The sequence below is a fragment of the Pinus tabuliformis genome, chromosome 5_2 (assembly GCF_031772625.1).
Source record: "Pinus tabuliformis cultivar Carrire ecotype Pingquan chromosome 5_2, CPIR1, whole genome shotgun sequence".
Taxonomy (NCBI): Eukaryota; Viridiplantae; Streptophyta; class Pinopsida; order Pinales; family Pinaceae; genus Pinus; species Pinus tabuliformis.
The window spans coordinates 295153995-295174892 of NC_142306.1; the positions used below are offsets into that span (position 1 = coordinate 295153995).

A 20898-nucleotide genomic window follows, 5' to 3' on the forward strand; every position below is an offset into this window, starting at 1 on the left:
GGAAATGCGAAGTGCCTTCACCCATATATATAGTAGTTTGCCTATCAATATAAGCCGACATAATAGTTCGAATAGGTGTCTCCATGTAAGGTGAGCCAACATGAATTTCCTCTATATCTTGAGGCCAACTTGAAGAGGAGAAACATGTGCTTGTCTTGGAGGGCTATTAGACAATCCTGTAGACTTAATTACATTTGTAACATGCCCAAGAAGGGTTCTTCATACATGACATTGACTCTGACTTTCATGACAAATCCTAAAGGCTCTCAATGGGAGCCATCTAAAAATAAAATCTCTTGCTCATGAAACCCATGAAGCAAGCATTACAATAATAATTTTATTTTCTTCTTTTCATCATTTACAAAAATCACAATTACATGTCATTATGAAGAACAAACCTAGTTACTCTTTTCAATACATCCTTGTAGAGCTGCAAAATCTGGGAAGTCAAAACTAGAGAAATAAACCTCCAAAATCTCCCTCTTTCCCTTTGCTCGATTGCTGAATCTGCTAGCACTACCTTTAGGAGTGAGAAAATATGCACTCAGCTACTGCCAATCTGTTGCTGGAAAATCGAACTTCTGAGACTTGAAGTTCCCTGAGAGAAATTTTCCCTCTGATGTGTGTGTTTTCTCTTCCACCTGATGCGGATTTTGTTTCTACAACCTGCAACAAAACCCTTTGCATCCAACCAAGAATTTACTCAGCGAAAATCTGAGCTGCAGCTGCTCCCTCTGAATGCTGGAATCACTCTTCTAGGCAGTTCGACTTTTCTCTCAACCCGCAACTGAAAAATCGAAACTTTACCTCAACAACTCGACCCGCATGTTAAGGAACTGCGCTGCCTCTAAGAATTTCGGCCTGCTGCTCCCATTGAGTAGCAAAATTCTCTTCTCTGCTTCTGGGCTTCCCAGCTGATCACTTATGCTTTGATACCATGTGAAAATTTCAAAACTAAAAGCCTACTGCAACAACTGAAATTTATTTTTCTAATTGTTAATTGTTTTAACAATTTATCTGCTACGTCTAATATCAAATAAATCATACTGCAATCTTCACAAATAAAACACTACAGAAATAATAGCGCTAGAAATTGAGAAAATTCTAGCGCACACACAATAAAAATGACACCGTTATTTTTGGACAAATGCCCCCGGAAAAACCCAACTTGGAAAAACCGGTGCAACAGTGAAGGTTTTATTATTATGCAGCAGTGAAAATCTGAGTACAATTTATGGATGCCCAACTGGCAATCCAAATAGCAAGAAGATATGGGCAAAATTATTTTAAGGGAAATACCCTTCTTCCACAAGCAATCCCGACACAAATTCCTTCAGAAAACTTGGCCTCCTAGACCCTCTGCGTCAGCCTGTGTGCTGCTCTGCGTAGACCCTATGACGTAAAGCCTCCAACCTGCCTTTGATGAAGTCGTTCTGCCTATCTCTGCTGAGGAAATCGCCTCTCCGGCACTTTGGACCCTTTGCCCGGCCTCTAGAATTGAGAACGAATTTCTCTCCAGCAAATCGAACTTTCTTCTAAAGCAACTGCGCAGTCCTTTGTGCCACCTCACATGGAATAACTCGTTCCTCTTGCCGCTGCCTCTCAAGATCTAGAAACCTTCCTCCAGCTCGCTGTCCCTGCTCCTCACTATCTCTGCCACATCACTGAAGCTCGAACTCTCCGACAACTGACCGCTGTTACTCTGGGAAATCGAATTCTCCAAGTGACTTTGGTGTGTCCTCCATCACCACATCAATCCCTTCTTATATCTTTCTGTTCGGACTCCAACGACCAAGATACTTTAATTCAGGTGTTATGATAGGCTCTCTTTTCTCTTTATATAAAAATTGGTGAGGGAGACTTTCTCTTCAGCGCCCTGGCTCTAGAGTAACTTCCTTCTTAAAATTTGTAACACTGTCTTCCATTTTGAGACTTGGCACCAATTGACAAGAAATCGAAATCTAGTCAAGCTGCTAAACACTTGTCTCATAGGCTGACTTCAAGGGCTGCTCTTTCAACAAAGCTTTGATACGGATGTTGAATTTTCTAAAAGATCCACTGAAAAACCAATCTTTTGATCTGATAATTACTATCTAATGACCTTCAAACAATTTATCTTATGCCACTGATATCATTGAGCAATTATACACAAAAAATCTCAATACTAAGTGCAGCGGAAACAATAAAGGTCATAAAGAGACAACCATGCTCAATAGACACTGTATTTGTTACCCTATATTTTATTTATATCAATTTAACTATAACTTTATATATCTGTTATATTTTATTTACATTATTTTAAAAATGTTATAACTTTATAAAATAATTTTATTGTGTATACATTATTAGTTCATTATTCAAAATATAAGAAATTTATTATTTTATTGTGCATATATATTATAAATTAATTATTTAAAATATATTAAATTTGTTATGTACACCTTTTAAAGTTTTTAGATTAATACTTATATTATACTTTTATATATTACAAGCTTATTATTTAATTCATATAAAGTAATAGTGTATTCAAATGTTTTTATATATTGTTTTTTTTTGTATGTTTAGTCTATAATTTAATTTTCATAGAATAATTAATACTACGTTAATTATTAATTATTATATGTTTGTTCATGAAATTCATAGACAACCTGTAAACTCTATCGTTGTTGATGAATGGTAATCACAATAAATTTGAGGATATTGATTATAGACATATTAACATGTTTCATAGTCAATCAGCCCAAGGACTTGATACCATTTGCAAATCATATCAGTCAACCACTCAAGCTAACCTAATAAACCACAAAATTAATATTATATATTATAAATGTAAATATAAATTATATATTGAAAATTTTATTATAAAAATATATTTATATCGACTGTTCTTGCCGTTTTCTTGCTGTATCCGAATCCTGGCTTTTAAAAAATCAATCAGACCCGAATCTGGATCCGGATCGAATCCGTATCCGTATCCGTATCCTAATCCTGGTAACTTAGGGAAAAACATATAAGCAGATGGATCATCGATGAATTTAAAACCATTAAAGCTTGAAAACAAAATATGAAGGGTTTTTGAGCCCATGCAAGTGTTTTAGATTTCATTGAATATGCTTGCCTCTTTTCTGTGTCCAAACTAGTTGTACTGCAATGCTCATATTTCAGTGCAACTACACTTGCCACTGTTTTGTTGAGTTTTTTCAGAGTGAACTTTAGCTATTATTAATAATTTTGTGATGCCAGTTGATTCTGTGATAAGGATGTATTTTTTTTTGATTTAATGGCTTGGGGTGCATGCTCTGTCAGTTGCAAGGCTTTCTCTAGTATTTTGGGCAGCAGACTGCTTGTATTTTCCAAATCGTTGTAATTTTCTGTTTAATTTGTTATTGTGCTTAGTGACTGGTCAAAGAATGATATCCTCTTTTCAGGATTATATTTACTCTGTTGCGTATATCCAAGTATTGCCATTATGAATATGTTTTTTTTCTTGTTCAGGTATTTATGGCCTGAAATCCAACTCTATTGATGTTTCAAAGCACATGGCAAATTTAACTCTGACAGATTTGCTTAATGGATATTGTGAAGTGGCTAGATTTTCTAGAACTGATACAAGGGAAAGTAATATCAACAATGAAAATATTATACAAACTGTTAAAAATATATGTAAGATACTGCCATCCCAGTCTGTGATATCTAAGAAGAAGGTGAATGACTTGGATAATACCTACAGTTTGAAAGGGAAACTTTCAGGATGGCCCATTAGCCAAAATAAGGTTAACGAAATGAATTTTGGTGCCAAGATTGAGGACACAACGGATCAAGGGAAAGTAGTGGGACAAGAATCCTCACGAAGAAAGGTAAGTTGAATTTATACTATGCTTCTGATTTCTACTTTTTCAGAGTTCCACCTGACTAGTATGGTTAGCAGGCAACACTTTGTTCTCATCTGCAAGTTTATCCTAAAACTCTTTTTCCTTTGGTCATTGACAGCTAAGGAGAACTCTTAAAATATCTAATAGTAATTTTTTCTTTCTTGCTTCCCTCCTCTTATGTTTTTAGGAAGTTTGGAGCAGTGAACCTTGTGAAGCCGATTCAGAAGGTCTAGTGAAAGCAACAACCAATTCAGTTTTTCCAGTCCACAATCTTCCATTCTACCAACCTGAAGAGTTTTCTAAATGTCTGGGAATTCCATCTGTAGAAACTTTGGATACCTTGATAGAACAATGCCCATTTCAGATGGCTGCTGGGTTGCAAAGTTCATCTTTACGACATTCTAACACATACACAGTTCAAAGTGGCACTATTCCTCCTTTTCATTGGTCACTTCCCCATGTAGGGCCCTACAAGGGATACCTCGATACTGGTAGATTATCCATGAATAGAAATACGATGCAGAGTCGATGGATTCGGGTAGGTGCCACTGAATTTAAGAACAAATATTGCTCAAATGAGTCTCGATCTGTACCTTTGGAGACAGATCAAAATATAAAATTGGAATCAGGACAAATTGCTCTACTGCATGGATCTGGGAAAAGGCTGGAGGGATGCCTAGATGCACCTATGGGTATTGATTTTGTTGGCCGGGATAATTCCCATCCGGCTGCTGGTCTAGTGGCATCTCAACCTCTGGATGAAAATGAAACTAAATTGTTTAAAGAGACGAGCTTGATTAATTTTTGTGAACTGTCTAAAGTGAAAGACTTTGAAAGCAATAAGCTTTCTGTCCATTCTTTTGACAAAATGACTGATGAACGTTTTCATTATCCTGGTGAACAATGTAAAGGCGATGCAAATTGTGTTGAAGCAACTTTGAAGTCAAAGGAAAATGCGATATGTGCTAGTCACTATAGAAGGGACTGTACAGTTGGAGTTACAGACCCACTTATTCAGGTACCAGAGAAATTGAGAATACTTAATCAAGAAGATGATGCCAAGAATGGTATTGGATCAGTTTTCTCATTGACTGGATCTTCATCAAAATTCAGACAATCTTACATCACAAATTCATTTCACGTTCAAGATAATACACCAGGTATTCATCTGCTGCTCTTCAGAATAATTTTTTTCTACGCTGTGACTGTTATAAAAAGCATACAAACTTTATCATTTATGTATCTTTACATCTAACTAACTACATTCACTTGCAATTCTGTTGTGGTCTTAAGAACATAGTTGGATTTGCATTTCCTATACTTTAGTTTTGCAGCAAATGTAATATCTTTATTCTGAGATGAAAAGATGATATTTTATTCAACAAGTGTTCGAGGACACAAACTGGAACTGAGCTGACTGCACTGTTCAAGCCATCCAGTCACTATGATATCAGCTTAAGATCAAGATAATTATGAACCGTTATCTGACTTACAAAAAAGTCATTTAAGCTGGCCATAAAGGCCTTCATATCCAAACTATAAGTAGCGTCTCAATGATCCTATAAATAAAAACAGTACAAGTCTATAAAGATCTTGACATACTGCCTCATAGAATAGAGATTACTCAAATATTTGTCTTCCAAGAAATTTTGTGATGATCCCATCCTCTGTGTCAGTAATTTCAAGAGATGTCAAGAATGCATTCTGGACCATGAACTGCCTGCTTCGACAAACCATCTGCTAGTCCATTCAGCTCTCTGAAAATATGGTTGCAGGAGAAAATGACAAACTTGAGAAGCTGGGCCTTGAACTGATGTATGAAATGGGCTATTCCAATGTTGTGATTTCTGAGCTACTCTGTAATTCATCCAAGAACCAATTTTCAGTCTCCAAGGATCTGAACTGCATTTCCTATTTACCTATCATGATACTCTTTTTTGGCCCACTGAGAATCAGTTAAACAGAAATCCTGTTACTATATTTATAATATATATGGACTTTGGAATCAATTGTCTATATGAGATTAGACGACTAATAATTTAGTTGGTTTCATTTCTGAAGTTACACATGTAAATTTTTTTGAAGCACCAATAAGATAGCATGCTTGCATAGAAATAAAATTACTTAATTACTTATCTTACAGGGCATATTATTGTTTACTTGTCTTTTTGATTCCTTCTGGTTCTTAAGATCCAAAGAATGGAGATCAGGCAAGGTCACCTTTGGATATCTGAATTTCTTATAAATTCATCAGCAATAACTAAGAGGACCCAAAACACCTCCTGGAAGTGAATTATGTTTTTCATACACAGATGCTTATCACTAATTGAACTTTGCTAATAGCTGTAACAACCATTAAATATATAGATGCCTGCTGAAAGGCATGGAGGGGACTCTCAAGTACAGATGCATGACAGCGACAAATAGCCATATATCTAACTTAAATGTTAAAAATCATAGCCACAATCTTGACGAGTTCCTATGGGACCCATTTTCAGTTATTTTGTTTGTTTTATAATGTTACAAGAATCGTGAGATTCTAACTCAACCACATGCACACTGCAAACACTTTGGAATTGCATTTATTAAGGCAATTGAACAATTTCTTATAGGATTTCCTTGATTCTCTAGTAAATGAGTAATTGGATGTCCGTTCAACTGATCTAAAGTAAGTATTCAATTGATTGGAATTTTGATTCTCAAGCTGTGGAACACGACTAACAGAAGTATATGGTTTGTAGAGCTTGTTGAAAACGAGTCCAGATCATAAATGATAATCTTGGTGATGGTACAGAGAATTATGTCGAAGGCTAGGGGACTCTGCAAATCAAAATATCAATACCTACGACATTTGTGTTCAAGAATGTTGTTTATATTTTGGGTTTAAGAATCTTCTTTTATTTAGTAAGATGGCTAGGCAGAGTCCACACTTGGACGTGGTCTTCAGAGGTAGAAATCTTTTGCAAAGGATAAGAGAAATGACAAAATGGATAAGAGAAATTGCAAAGGATAAAAGAAATTGCATGAAGGGTGAACGAATATGGATTTTGTAGGCTTGTGGAGGGTGTTATGGCATGATCAAATGCTGTGTTAACCAACAGTGTTTTTGGCACCACTTCATTGGTGTATTAGAGGTGTGGACTCTTTACTTATTGGTATCCTTCCTTATCAACTATGTGCAAAATTGTAACTAAGGGTGATGTGCCGTGATCACATGCTTTGTTAATCAGTGGTGTTTGCAGCACTGATCCATTGTGGTATTAGAGGTATCAATACGTTGATTATTGATATCCTGCCTTATAGTTTAAGTTCAAAATGTTGATTTTTCCTTAAGCCCTAGATCTGGTCTGAGGCTAGTCACACACACAAACACATTGGGAACCCACAACTTACAAGCACTTTGCACAACAGAAATCTTCAGCAGTGAAATCAATTAAGTACACAGAAATTTGAGCTCAAAGGTTGATTATTTTATTAGTCCATCAATAAAAGAATCATGGGGCTCCCATACTAGGGATCATGGCCCTTCAGATCACTAGTACAACTAGTATACATAGTATACGAAATTAGCGTTTGTGATCTGCTTCTTCAGATCTGCAATCTGCCCAAAAGGACAAGAACAAATACACATGACTTACTTGCAGAAGATGTCCTTTTATCACCAACCCTTTCAGTCCTCATTTGCCCTTGCCACCTGGCTGTCCTTGCCATCAGCACATAGTGATTTGGCTCCTTCCAGATCTCTGTCCAACTCAACTTCTCATAGGGTATTTAGTCCTTCAAATACTCTGCATAATCAGCCCAAATAGCACCGCTACACAGTCATTACGTCCTTCAAGATGACTGTACGTTAGCCCTTAAAACATGCTATTCGCAATTTCATTTGTGAGTAGACTTCACGATTTCACCTCTGCAGTCACCCACAACTGAACAATAGCCCTTCTTCTGCCTACGTTGGCCTCTACTTAGGCTTGAGGCTCCTAGGTCCTGTGCCAAAATATTTCTGAGGCCTCTCGGCCCTCAAACCCACTATCTGCGACCATATAACCTCAACTACGGCCTTCCTTATCTCTGTCTGCGGCTCTATACCCACCTGCGCATGGTCCTGAGGGTACTCATCCCTTTCCAGCTACTCCTGAAGGCTTGCGGCCTTCTTGAAACAAGAACTAGGACTTCAGCCCTCTCCAAGACACAAACAAAGCTTGTCCCAAACAAAAAACAGATGATCCACGACTTCTCCTTCTAGCACAGATCCATTCTTTTAGCAGATCAGACTTCTAAGGATATTCAGCCTCCTTCTCAAGACATAAATTCATCCTCTCCCAGATTTGCGGCTTAGGGCTAATATCATAAGATGAATTGTAATGTGGTTTTTTTCCCTCATGGGAACCCTTTAATTTGCCAACGAATGCCTTCCCATACTTCAACTTGCTTGATCCACTCTGTCAGACAAGCTCTTGAAGGTTCTCGACTCTTCCAACAACCTCCATGCCATGATTCCAATCCTCTATTAAGCCTGCCAACAATCTTGAGGCCCTTGGCCTTCTTCCTTCAGACCTCGGCCTCACCTTTAGCCCTTGTTTCACTGTACACACCTCGACCAACCCATCCTTGAGGCCCTCGACTTCTTTCTATATGCCTCGACCCTTAGATCTAGGGCTTGGTTCACTACCCCGACCTTTTCACTTGGCTTTTGCTGAACTTTGCCTACTTGGAGCAGAACTTGGCCTTCTCCTAGGGCACTCATAGCACAAGAGAAGTCACCTCTCTCTTGCACACAATGAGCCTCTCCTTGGCTCTCCTTTATTTATCCTTTTCCCTTGGGTCATTTAGGAAACCGATAGCTTGTTGACTTTAATGCTAAAATACACAAGAGTATTTGTAATATAATATATATATATATATATATATATAATGTACAAGGGATGAATGTTACAATGAGGACCCACATATGTATACCTAAGCAGGTGTCCTTTCATGACTGGGCATGTCTTTTAAACATGCCTTTTCACTTAATGACTATTTAACACAATCAATATTTGATTATTTATTATTTACATTTATTTTATTTATTTACTTGTTATGAATTATATTCATAACATAGCCCCTTCCTTCAGAAGCTTTGTCGTCAAAGCTTATTGTCGACAGTTCCCTTCAGTTTGCAGTTGTCATTTCGACATATGTAACTCGACGCCATTGACACCTAGGCCTGTATAATTCTCTTGGTAACACAAGCCCCGACAGAATCACCGTTTCCAAATTGATACTAGGGCCTGTCTGTTGATAACCACGAGACACGTCCTTTGAAAACCCACCTCTCGGACAGGCCACGACTGTTGACGTTTTTGACCGGACGGATGTGTTTAATGACGACATAGACAGTTCCAATTCCGAACTCGGACGACACAGTACAGTGGTGGGGTGTTCCACGCCCGGAGCAGACACTGCAGAACACAGTCATGTCCCATGATGACAATACTCCTCGACAACGAACATGTAAGGTGGTTACGATATGGGCTTGCCGGAATACACGTTGCCGACAGAGGAGTGCCTGGAAGGCGGCTGCCGACGGACTCGTTTTCTGGCAGCAGAATGTTGCTGTCGCTGCTGATATTGAGCATTCCTTCGGCGTCGTCTCCAAATCCGCACTGATCATCATAGCCTAAAGTATTTCCTCGAGCAATGTCTATCATCACCATAAGAAAATAAATGGCTCGCAAAAATGTTGGGATATGATTATGAGATAATTTACAAGAAGGGGCGTGACAATGTAGTGGTCGATGCCTTATCGCGCTAATTTGAGGATGAGGGCACCCTTTTATCCCTCTCTCTACCTATAGCAGATTGGATTGAAGAAGCATGTCATGAATGGTTCTATCGCCCCTCTTTGTCCCAACTCATTAATAGATTAAGAGCAGATCCTAATTCCTTAGAGGACTACTCTTGGAAGGAGGAGGTTCTTCGCTACAAGGATCAGGTAGTGCTATGCTCGACCTTTGCCCTCAAAACCCACATCTTAGAAGTACTGCACACCTCTTCGGTTGCAGGACATTCAAGCTTTTAGAAGACTTATGCACAAGCATGCTGCTCTTTCTTTCGGACCAGCATGAAGAACGACATTCTTACTTTTGTAGTTGAATGTGATGTATGCCAATGCAACAAAGGGGAAATGATCAAGCTACTAGGAACCTTACAACCATTGCCACTCCCTGCTTCCGTCTGGATGATGTTTCCATGGATTTCATTACAGGTCTCCCAAATTCAGGCAACAAATCAGTCATCATGGTGGTTGTTGATAGACTTTCCAAATATGCTCATTTTTGTGCTCTACCACACCCATTTACCCCAACATTGGTGGCTCAAGTTTTCATGGACCAAATCTTCAAACTGCATGGCATGCCAACTTCCATTGTGTCTGATCGAGATCCCACTTTCACTAACAAATTTTGGTAGGAACTTTTCAAGCTACAGGGCATGCAACTCCAACTGAGTACAGCTTATCATCCCCAAACTGATGGTCAAACAGAAGCAATCAACAAATGTTTGGAGACCTATCTGCGGTGCTTCACTTCAGACAAGCAACATTAATGGGTACAAGTGGATGTCTTTAACTAAATGGTGGTATAATACTAACTATCATGAAGCCACCAAGATGATGCCATATGAGGTAGTGTATGGCCAACTCCCACCTTCATTAGCTTCTTATATCCCTGGATGTTCCAAAGTATAGGCAGTTGATCAACTCCTGCAGAACTGTGCCGTCATGGTTGCTCATCTCAAAGATAATCTACATCAAGCTCAAACTAGAATGAAGCAACAGGTCAACCAACATCATTTCGAGCGGTCATTTCAAGTAGGTGACCAGGTGTTCCTGTGACTCCTACCTTGTAAGCAAACCTCTCTCAAATAAAGGGGCTGCTAGAAACTAGAACCAAAATTTTATGGGCCTTTTCAAGTACTTCAGCGTATAGGAGCAGTCGCTTTCAAACTGGCCCTGTCTACTACTTCAAAAATCCACCTAGTCTTCCATATATCTTGCCTGAATAAAGTTGTGGGGAACAATTGCAGGGTTCAAACAAGTCTGCCAGAATTGGATGAGGAAGGCTCACGTTGGATCTGACCCGAACAGGTCCTCGATACTTGCAAAAGACATCTTCGCGGCCGCATGATCAAGGAAGTCCTCAACAAGTGGAAAGACACCTCTCCAAAAGGTGCGACATGGGAACCAACCACTATTCTTCAACAATTTTCGCAGCTTTAGCCTTCAGGACAAGGCTGCTTTTGATGGGGGAGGGCATGTTAGGGTCCAACCCTAACCTCTTTATTTATGTAATAAGCCCAAGGGGCCTAGTCAGTCATAGTTAGTTAGTTGAGTCAATAAAGTCCGTAAGCGGTTATTCGCATTAATAATAATTGTAAGTGGTTGACCTGCATTATAGAAAAGGGACCACAATTAGTTATAAATGGGCCATAGTTAATAAATAAAGTGGTTAACCTGTATTATGCAAGGGACCACTAGTAGTTAGGGTTTTGGATGTCATAAAGCTATAAATAGTCTTAGATACCAAGGAACGAATCATTGAGTCTCATTGTAATTGAGCTCTGTTCTGTGTAGGTTGCCCCCTCGAAGATGGGTCAATTGAGGATTTTACTGAACAAAAACTAACAAATGGATTTTACTGAACAAATTATGAGGATGGGTCAATTGAAAAGCATAAGGCAGGGTTAGTGGCAAAAGGCTTTTTTAGAACAGGAAGGGGTGGACTATTAGGAGACATTCATACGAACAATAAATATAATGACATAATGTGTTGTTCGAGTTCATTGTATTCTACATCTAAGAATCTTCTAAAGTTGGTCTATGAGGATAATTTGGCTTTTGAGATGGCTAAAAGTGGTCTAACTCAATTAGAAGGTAGTGCTGGTAAGGGCTGCCAAATAAAAAAGAGAAGGCCAAAATGGTATTATCTTACTTTGGAGGATGTTTGGTTTGAGGAGTTGCCTCAACCAAAAGAGGAAAGCCCAAATAGAAGACCAATGAGAAAAGGTAAGTGATTTAAGCATATTGATTTAATTTTAATCATCTTTTGAAATTCTTTGGAACTCCAAGGGAAACTTGAATGTGAAAGAGATATCAATGCCAAGTTTGATGCACTCCTGAAGAATGATACATGGATGTTGGAGGAATTGTTTCTATGAGGAAAACCAATTCGCTGCAAATGGATTTACTGAAAAAGTATGAGGATGGGTTAATTGAAAAGCACAAGGCAGGGTTGGTGGCAAAAGGCTTTTTCACAACAGGAAGGGGTGGACTATGAGGAGACATTCATACCAACAACAAATATAGTGACTATAACATGGATTCTAGAGGAGTTGTTTCTACGAAGAAAACCCACTGGTTGCAAATGGATTTACTAAACAAAGTATGAGGTGTTGAGAAATCAATGCAAGGAAATTAGGGTTTGATTCCTCTTTCTTGATAATTACTTGTGAGTTATGTTGGCTTCTTTTACTTCTTTATTATCTTATCTTTCATCAAGCAATTACCATATTATGTGTGTATGAAGGTAAAAGACACAAATGTAGGCACTATGCCAGGGAAAGACGGGAAAGACCGCCCTAGAGGGGAAAACCTAGTCAAAAAATTCTCTTCCTAAAATAGTATTCTTTGAGACCCTTCAACCTAGACAAAGACCAAACCTTCCCTCCACACCAAGTCAGCCTTCCAGATCCACCCCAACAACTTCGACTATGTAGCAACTTACGACATCAGGCAACAATTGGCAACAACAACACTTGGAAGACTTCGATCTCCCAAACTAGGGTACGAAACAGAGAGAGAGTAGCTCCAAAACGTCCTCTTCTTCTCCTTAGACTTGACCCAACTCGCACTTCCTATAGGCTCCTTTTACCCACTTCGCACTTCCTTTAGGCTCCTTTTACCCACTTCGCACTTCTCCAACTTCCTTAGAGATATCAAACTAGCTTGAGATGAGATGCTCCAAATGATTTCGACTTCCTTCTATTTATAGGCTCCAAGTGAGGTCGAATTGGTGTCAGGCCGACTTGATCTCTTCTAGGCTTGCTTGGTGTGGAGGTTACATAAATTATGTTTGACTCAATAGTAAACCTTTTTACATGATTCAAAATCCCAAGAAGGATCTCTTTAAATGTACAATGGCTCTATAGACTCAATATTAATCCTAGGAATCCACAATGGGGACTTTGACTAATATAATGATGACCCAAGCATGAAACCCATGCTTTAATAAGTCATTGATAAAATTATTTAATTCTTTTCCTTATTCTTTTGACAAGTACATTTCATGATGACTCAAATACATTAATGAAGACCGAACCTAGTTACATTTTCCAACATGAGGATAGGTCAATTGAAAAGCATAAGGCAGGGGTGGTGGCAAAAGGCTTTTTCACAACAGGAAAGGGTGGACTATGAGGAGAGATTCATACCAACAACAAATATAGTGACCATGACATGGATTTTGGAGGACATACTCTATTTTCAGTCTTGTTGGTGCAATGTGTTGTTAGAGTTCATCGTTTCAGGGATGCCCTTGCATCTAAGAATCATAATCTTCTAAAGTTGGTTTACAAGGATAATTTGGCTATGAGATGGCTAACAGTGATCTAACTCAATTTGAAGGTCATGGTAAGCGTTGTCAAATAAGAAAGAGAAGGCCAAAACGTACTATCTTACTCTGGAGGATGTTTTGTTTGAGGAGTTGCCTCAACTGAAAGAGGAAAGCCCAAATAGAAGACCAATGAGAAAAGGTAAGTGATTTAAGCATATTAATTTAATTTTAATCATTGTTCGGAATTCTTTTAGACTCCAAGGGAAACTTGAATGTGAAAGAGCTATGAAGGCCAAGTATGATGTGCTCATGAAGAATGATACATGGATGTTGGAGGAATTGTTTCTATGAGGAAGAAAGTCAGTTGGCTGCAAATGGATTTACAAAAAAAGTATGAGGATGGGTTAATTGAAAAGCACAGGGCAGGGTTGGTAGCAAAAGGATTTTTCACAACAGGAAAGGGTGGACGATGAGGAGACATTCATACCAATAAAAAATATAGTGACTATGACATGGATTTTGTAATTGTTTTTATGAAGAGAAATCATCGCTGCAAATGGATTTACTGAACAAAGTATGAGGATGGGTCAATTGAAAAGCATAAGGCAGGGTTGGTGGCAAAAGGCTTTTTCACAACAGGAAGGGGTGGACTATGAGGAGACATTCATACCAACAACAAATATAGTAACTATGACATGGATTTTGGAGGACATGCTTTATTGTCTGTTTTGCTGGCGTAATGTGTTGTTAGAGTTCATTGTTTCAGGGATGCCCCTGTCTCTAAGAATCTTCTAAAGTTGGTGTACAATGATAATATGGCTATGGGATGGCTAAAAGTGATCTAACTCAATTAGAAGGTAGTGTTGGTAAGGGCTGCCAAATAAAAAAGAGAAGGCCAAAATGGTACTATCTTACTTTGGTGGATGTTTGGTTTGAGGAGTTGCCTCAAGCGAAAGAGGAAGGCCCAAATAGAAGACCAATGAGAAAAGGTAAGTGATTTAAGAATATTACTTCAATTTTAATCATTGTTTGGAATTCTTTTGAACCCCAAGGGAAACTTGAATGTGAAAGAGCTATGAAGGCCACATATGATGTGCTCATGAAGAATGATTCATAGATGTTGGAGGAATTGTTTTGAGGAAAAGTAGTTGGCTGCAAATGGTTTACTGAAAAAAGTACGAGGATGGGTTGATTGAAAAGCGCAAGGCAGGGTTGGTGGAAAAAGGCTTTTTAACATCAGGAAGGGGTGGACTATTAGGAGACATTCATACCAACAATAAATATAGTGACTATGACATGGATTTTGGAGGAGTTGTTTCTATGAAGAAAACCCATTGGCTGCAAATGGATTTTCTGAACAAAGTATGAGGATGGGTCAATTGAAAAGTACAAGTCAGGGTTGGTGCAAAAGGATTTTTCACAGCAAGAAGAGGTGGACTATGAGGAGACATTCATACCAACAACAAATATAGGGACTATCATAGTAGTTTTGGCCATGGTATCATATTTTTGTTGGAAAATCTATTGATGGATGCAAAGAGCATATTTTTTAATGGAGATTTGGAAGAAGTGTATATGTCCAAATTGCATGGATTCTAAGCATCAAGGAAGGATTAGGTTAGTTGAAGCTCTTTATGGTTTGAATTAGGCTTTGCAGGTTAGTTGAGAAGCTCTTTACGGTTTGAAATAGGCTTTGCAGGTTAGTTGATGGCTGAAGCTCTTTATGGTTTGAGATAGGCTTCAAGAGCTTGGAATGTTAAAATTGACAAACATCTCATAGACATTGAATTCAAAAATCCTTTCTATTTGATTCACCATGTCAAAGTATAGATGGTGATTTGGTGATTCTAGTGGTCTATGTGAATGACATCGTTATCACATGTAGTGGGTTCTGTTACCCACCATTTTGTGGGGGATATCCCTAGGAGAGAATTTTCTCCAAGATGGTCCTCAGTCGGAACCTAGCAGACCCTTACAACCACCAACTAGCTCGTTGTGCCACTTCTCCGCCACCCGAGCCAACCATGTGGTCCTTCACCCATTTGTCATGATCGTATGTTTGAAGGTGGGCATACCAAACCTAAAGGTATGCCTTGTCATTTGGTAATTGAGTTACAAGAGCTTCACTGGGGGAGAAATACTATACCACGTGGGTTCATATTGGGGGATATATATTGAGGAAAAAATGACCTAATATATTGGGGGATATATATGTGGTAAAGGGTTTTTATATTGACAGGTATAAAAAGATGGAGCTCAAAGTTAATGAAAAATATAAAGGGGTATACAAAAATTTAGTGAAAAACTGGATACCTACAATATCTAGTCAAAGTAGAGGTTTTTTAAATTGGGAAGGTGTGTTGGGTTCATATTGGTAGGGGGTTAATTAATGTGATTTTTAGAGATATTTTCCAATATGTAGTCAAATTAGGGGTATTGTTTAGTATGCCACGAACGCACGCGATATGTCAGAGGTTCATTGAGTGAAGCCCTCGTGAATTGAGTATTGTAGTTTACATGTCATGAAAACTTTTGGGCATGGATTAATGGGGGGATTCGGCGGAAAGATTGGGCTAAGCTATGTGCTCTTGTCCCCTAGACCTCTTTTGAATGTTACCTTTGGACCTTAGTCCCATGGGATCTCTTTTATTGACCTTCGGGCTTTAGGGATGGTCCCGCTCCCTCATCCACATATATCACTCCCCTTCCACTCATTATAACCCCACTCATCATTCCTCCCACCTGGGTCCACATTTCTCCATTGGGTCCACTTAGGGTTAGCCTTCCCCTCCCCTTGTCCACACCTTGGGTCGGGCTTGGAACGATGCCCCAGAGGTTGATGCAGCTAAAAAGAAAAGAAGAAACATAATTGGCCACATTCAACAGGAAAATGTACCACAAAATGCAAAAGATGGTCGGGACAAACACATTTAGCACATGGGCAAAAGCCAATACATGAGCTCTACACCATTTCCATGCCCATCACCCCCCTAGATGAGCTTCCTCTATCATTCAGGAACCCATGATTGTCCCAACCCCTGGTGGGCAATGAACCACCCCACCTTAAAGAGGGTATCCACTGCTATACTTTACACATCATGCTCTCATTCCTTGAGCCCCAAGCAATTAACCAAAGAAAAATCATAAAAGGCAAAAGGCATATGAAGAAAGGTGGAAAAATCAAGGCTGGGGTAACTCATGTACCACTATACATTATTTACCCAAGTTTGGGCTTCCCTTTGTCAGCTACCCTTGTACCCTGGCATGTGACCCAGTATTGCCCCTTCATCCCATACTTCGTTCCATCACTTTATCACATGTCACCACCGTGAAGGATGTACCAAGGACATACTATCCCCTTTAAAAGTAGAAACCACCTAATAAGGTACTTGGTTAACCCCCCTTGGAGCTTGGAGATATTAGTACATGCCAAAGCCCACTATGGAAGGGCATGCCATTATGAAGTGCCCACCAATTATCCATGGTTTTTAAACACTTTAATTGATTTCTTTAATGACTTGGTGTGTTGGAAGGCAAGGGGACGCATTGAATCTTATGCAGGATAGTAGATGGTCTCCATCTTGAGTTTGGTCTCCCTATACAGGATCCTAACCCTCTAGAGGGTTACATTGGCACATGTAGGGTGTGTGTAGAGAACCATGGGCTTCCACAACAATAGAAAATATTCCATGGATCCCCAGAGTCATTCAGAGATTGCTCGTGGTTCACCTATTGGATGATGAAAATGCACCTGGTTCACCATGCCCAACTGGCCCCACAATTATATCATGTACTTGGCAGATGACCCAGGACATGTATGATGATGTGGCATCACTTATACCATCATTCGAGCCCTTGCAGATGGTCTACAGGCATCTTCGATCTGTTTGGAGACCCACGAGGACACTTATGTGCCCCCACATCCATTTGGGAGCACCATGTGAAAATTTGGATGCCCAAATTTCTACTACACAATTGATTATGTTTCTCCTATTTTTTAATTGTTGAACCAAATTATTCACTATTTCCTACAGTAAACATTGAAATGAATACACTACAACATACACCATTTAAATTTATAAGCGGAAACAAGAAACTGAACAAGAAAGAAATACAAGACATCTACACAATTATTTTTGCACAAATGTCACTGGAAAAACCCAATGCGGGAAAACCAATGTAACTCCTGAGGGTTTGTATTATTAAGCAGTAGTAATTCTGAATATAATCTCTGGATGCCCTCCTGGCTATCCAGTACAGAGAATATCACTGACAGAAAGATAACTGAGGTTACCTCACACTATCACTGGAAATCCTGGCTGATCTAGCCATTGAATGAGTTGTCCCTGGCTGCCTCTGCGTAGTCACTACGTCACTCCCTCTGGGAACAACGTCACCCCTTTAGCTGATTGATTTTCCTCTGAGATTCTTACTTTAGTTCTCCCGGTCTCACACCCCAGCTTCCAGCTTAGAAATCGATCTCCCCATCAAATTTTCAGACTTCCTCAAGGCTCTGTGCTACCTCCGTGTCAGCCTACGCTGCCTCTGCGTGGCTCTGCGTCAACCTCTTCTGGCTCTACGCTGCATCTCCCATATCTTTCTCTGCCTCCTCTGCTGAGTATTCTCCGACCGGGAAAGATTTCCCTTCGGATACTATCCCTGCCACTCACTACAAAAGATCACTATCGAAAATCTCTCTGGGAGCTACTCTGCTTCAGAAAGTCGAACTTCTGATCTCTCCTCTGTGTGTTCTCCAAGTGCCCCTGAAGCTTCTTCTTATATCTTTATGTTGGACAACCAACGACCTAGATTAACTTCTAATCAATGGATTAGATAATTTTGGCTTGATCCTCGTCTTCTTTTAGAAGTTACACCCATAGTTTACATTAATACCCATTAATTATTTTAATTTCCTAAGTTTACACTTAGGGTCCCATTAAAAATAATTAATTATTTTAATAAAACTATGTCCGGGTGGAATTTCCCAAAACGATTTCTGGGTATTGATGAATGCATGTGTCTAAGCGACCTTGCAAATTTTGAGACTTAGAGCACATCCGATGCTACCAAAAATCAACACTCCCTCTTAGCGAGGAATGTGCTCTAGCAATGCAACCTACTAAAGCATCACTTTGACTCTGAAACATCTCCCTCTACGCTACTGATGTCTGAAATCGCTACCCACCAACTAATGTGCAAATGCTGCACTGTACTGCTGTTGACCCTGCCACTGTCAACACTGCATCCGTACTGCAACTCCCTCTCAATTCTGCATCTGTGCTGCTGCTGGCACTGCCACTACCAATACTACATCTGCACTGCAACCTTCTCCAACTGCTGCTGCTACTATATCAGCAATGGAAAAGCATCCCAAATTTTTGAATTGGTGTTCAGTATGATGCATCTCATTGCTGGAGTTCTGACTACTGCTAGTCTCTACACTGACCCTTTGAAGCCTCTGCGCTGATGCTGACCTTTGCTTTGTGCCATATGCATTGCTGCCAACTCTGCTCTGTGCTGCTTAGTCTATGGTGCTACTAGCCATTGCAACTGTCTCTCTTAGCGCTCCTCTGCATCAACTGACACTGGTCCATCCTGCTATTTGTTGATTTGAGCTCCCGTAGCAAGGAATTGATCCGAGAGGTGGGCTCCTCAAGGATCCTACCCATCTGCAGTCCTTTCGAACTACAACTCTAAATCACCCCACCTCCCTCCTGGAGATGCCTGGGCTGTCATGGCGAACTCCTTGTCTTCGCGGCTGCAACTTTCGGATCATGCTTCTCATCTTTGTCCTTCTTCCTGAGAGGACACTGTGTTGTGTAGTGACCGAATTCACCACACCTGAAGCATTTGATCTTCGAAGCATCTTTCTTCTTCTTTTGCTGCTCCTGCTGCCCCTTGGATGTGAGGGCTGCATTCTCTTCCTCCTCCTCGGGCTTCAACCCACTGCTGATGCTTCTGTTAAGTTTACACTTGACCAAGTCCCTCCTCAGCTCCTCTTTCTTAAGAGCTACCCACATTTCATCCCAGTTAGGCAAATTTGCCCTGCCCAGGATGCTCTGGACAAAGACTTTCCACTCCTCAGACATTGAATTTAGGGCCAGTCTTACCATCACGAAAACTTGAGGTGTAGACCCCACAGCTGCTAGCTCATCTCGGGTCTCTTGAAGCTTAGTGAGGAATGAATCAATGCGTTCCCCCTTCTGTATCTCTATAGATCTCATCTTCTGCTCCAAGTACATCTTCAGCTGCTTGAAAGATCCTTGATACAGCATCAACAATGCATCCCACATCTCCTTGGCAATGTATTTGCCAGCGATGTGACAGACTATATGATCCTTCACTCCGTCGAGGATCATTCTTTTTGCCTTCGCCATCTCTCCCTTGTACTTCTTGAGCGGATTTGGATCCGCAGGCTCAGCTACCATGCTTTCGACGTAGATCTTGAGAAAATGCTCATCCAGAAGGCACGACATCCTTGCCTTCCAAATCACGTAGTTGGATGCCCCATCCAACCTGTCCTGATCTCTCAATCCACTGGCTGCCATCCCTGCCAAATGAAAAAGTTGAATAGCCTCCTCTCTCCCCTGCGCAGCACTAGACTGCCCTACGCACCTGCTGCTGGAGCTTGTAGATCTACCCCTCTTCGCTGCTGCTTAGCAAATGAGAATTTGGACTCCTTGGCTGGAAGTCCTCTAAGGAAGAATTCCCCCAACCATGTCTCTCTCTTCCTTCTGATGTATTTTTGCCCAACAACTGCCTGCAGAAAACTGCGTCCCACCAAAAACTGCCTCTTCGTTGAAGCTGTTGCGCTGCTCCCTGCGACACTGGCAACTTCGATCTATAAGTTTTTCTCTCTATCGACTCACTCAGAGAGAGACCTTCCTCGAAAATCTTGCCCTCCTGGCCTGAATTGCGCAATCCCTTTGGGGATACGAATTGCCGCATCTTGCAGGAATTTCGAACTCCCTTCTTCCTTTAGTGCTGGGCTCTTCCGACATTGCTCTCTTGTTTCACCTGTACCTCTGATACCATGTGAAAATTTGGATGCCCAAATTTCTACTGCATCAACTAATTAAGTTTCTCCTATTTGTTAATTATTGAACCAAATTATTTACTGTTTCCTATAGTAAACACTGAAACGAATACACTGCAGCTATAGTATTCAAAACTGGCCCAAATAACCGGTTACTGGTCTAACCAGCCGGTTAGCAGGCCCACCGGTTGGAACCGGTCAAAAAACCCGGTCAGACACCCTGTGTGGCCAAAAATTGGAGCTAACCGGTCCTAATCGACCAGTTTTGTCCTAAATCGGCTGGTTTATTGCTAGGGCAAGTATAACCCCCACAAAATGCATTTTTGTGTGTTTTGAAGCTGTTTTGAGGGAAATTTGGGGTTGTTTTCCTCCAAAAATAGTCCCTCCAAGAAAAAAC

The 20898-nt window shown here is 40.1% G+C and overlaps 1 protein-coding gene across 9 annotated transcripts in view; it reads left to right on the forward strand.

Moving 5' to 3' along the window:
• Positions 1-20898, forward strand: part of LOC149158714 (uncharacterized) — a 242414-nt gene that overhangs the window by 200356 nt on the left and 21160 nt on the right. For 5 of the 9 annotated variants that reach the window (XM_089436286.1, XM_089436287.1, XM_089436283.1 and 2 more), the window contains 2 exons: positions 3496-3857; positions 4060-5032. In XM_089436286.1, the coding sequence (XP_089292412.1) occupies positions 3496-3857; positions 4060-5032 (1335 nt within the window). The other 4 variants (XM_089436285.1, XM_089436288.1, XM_089436289.1 and 1 more) reach the window with 4 other exon arrangements.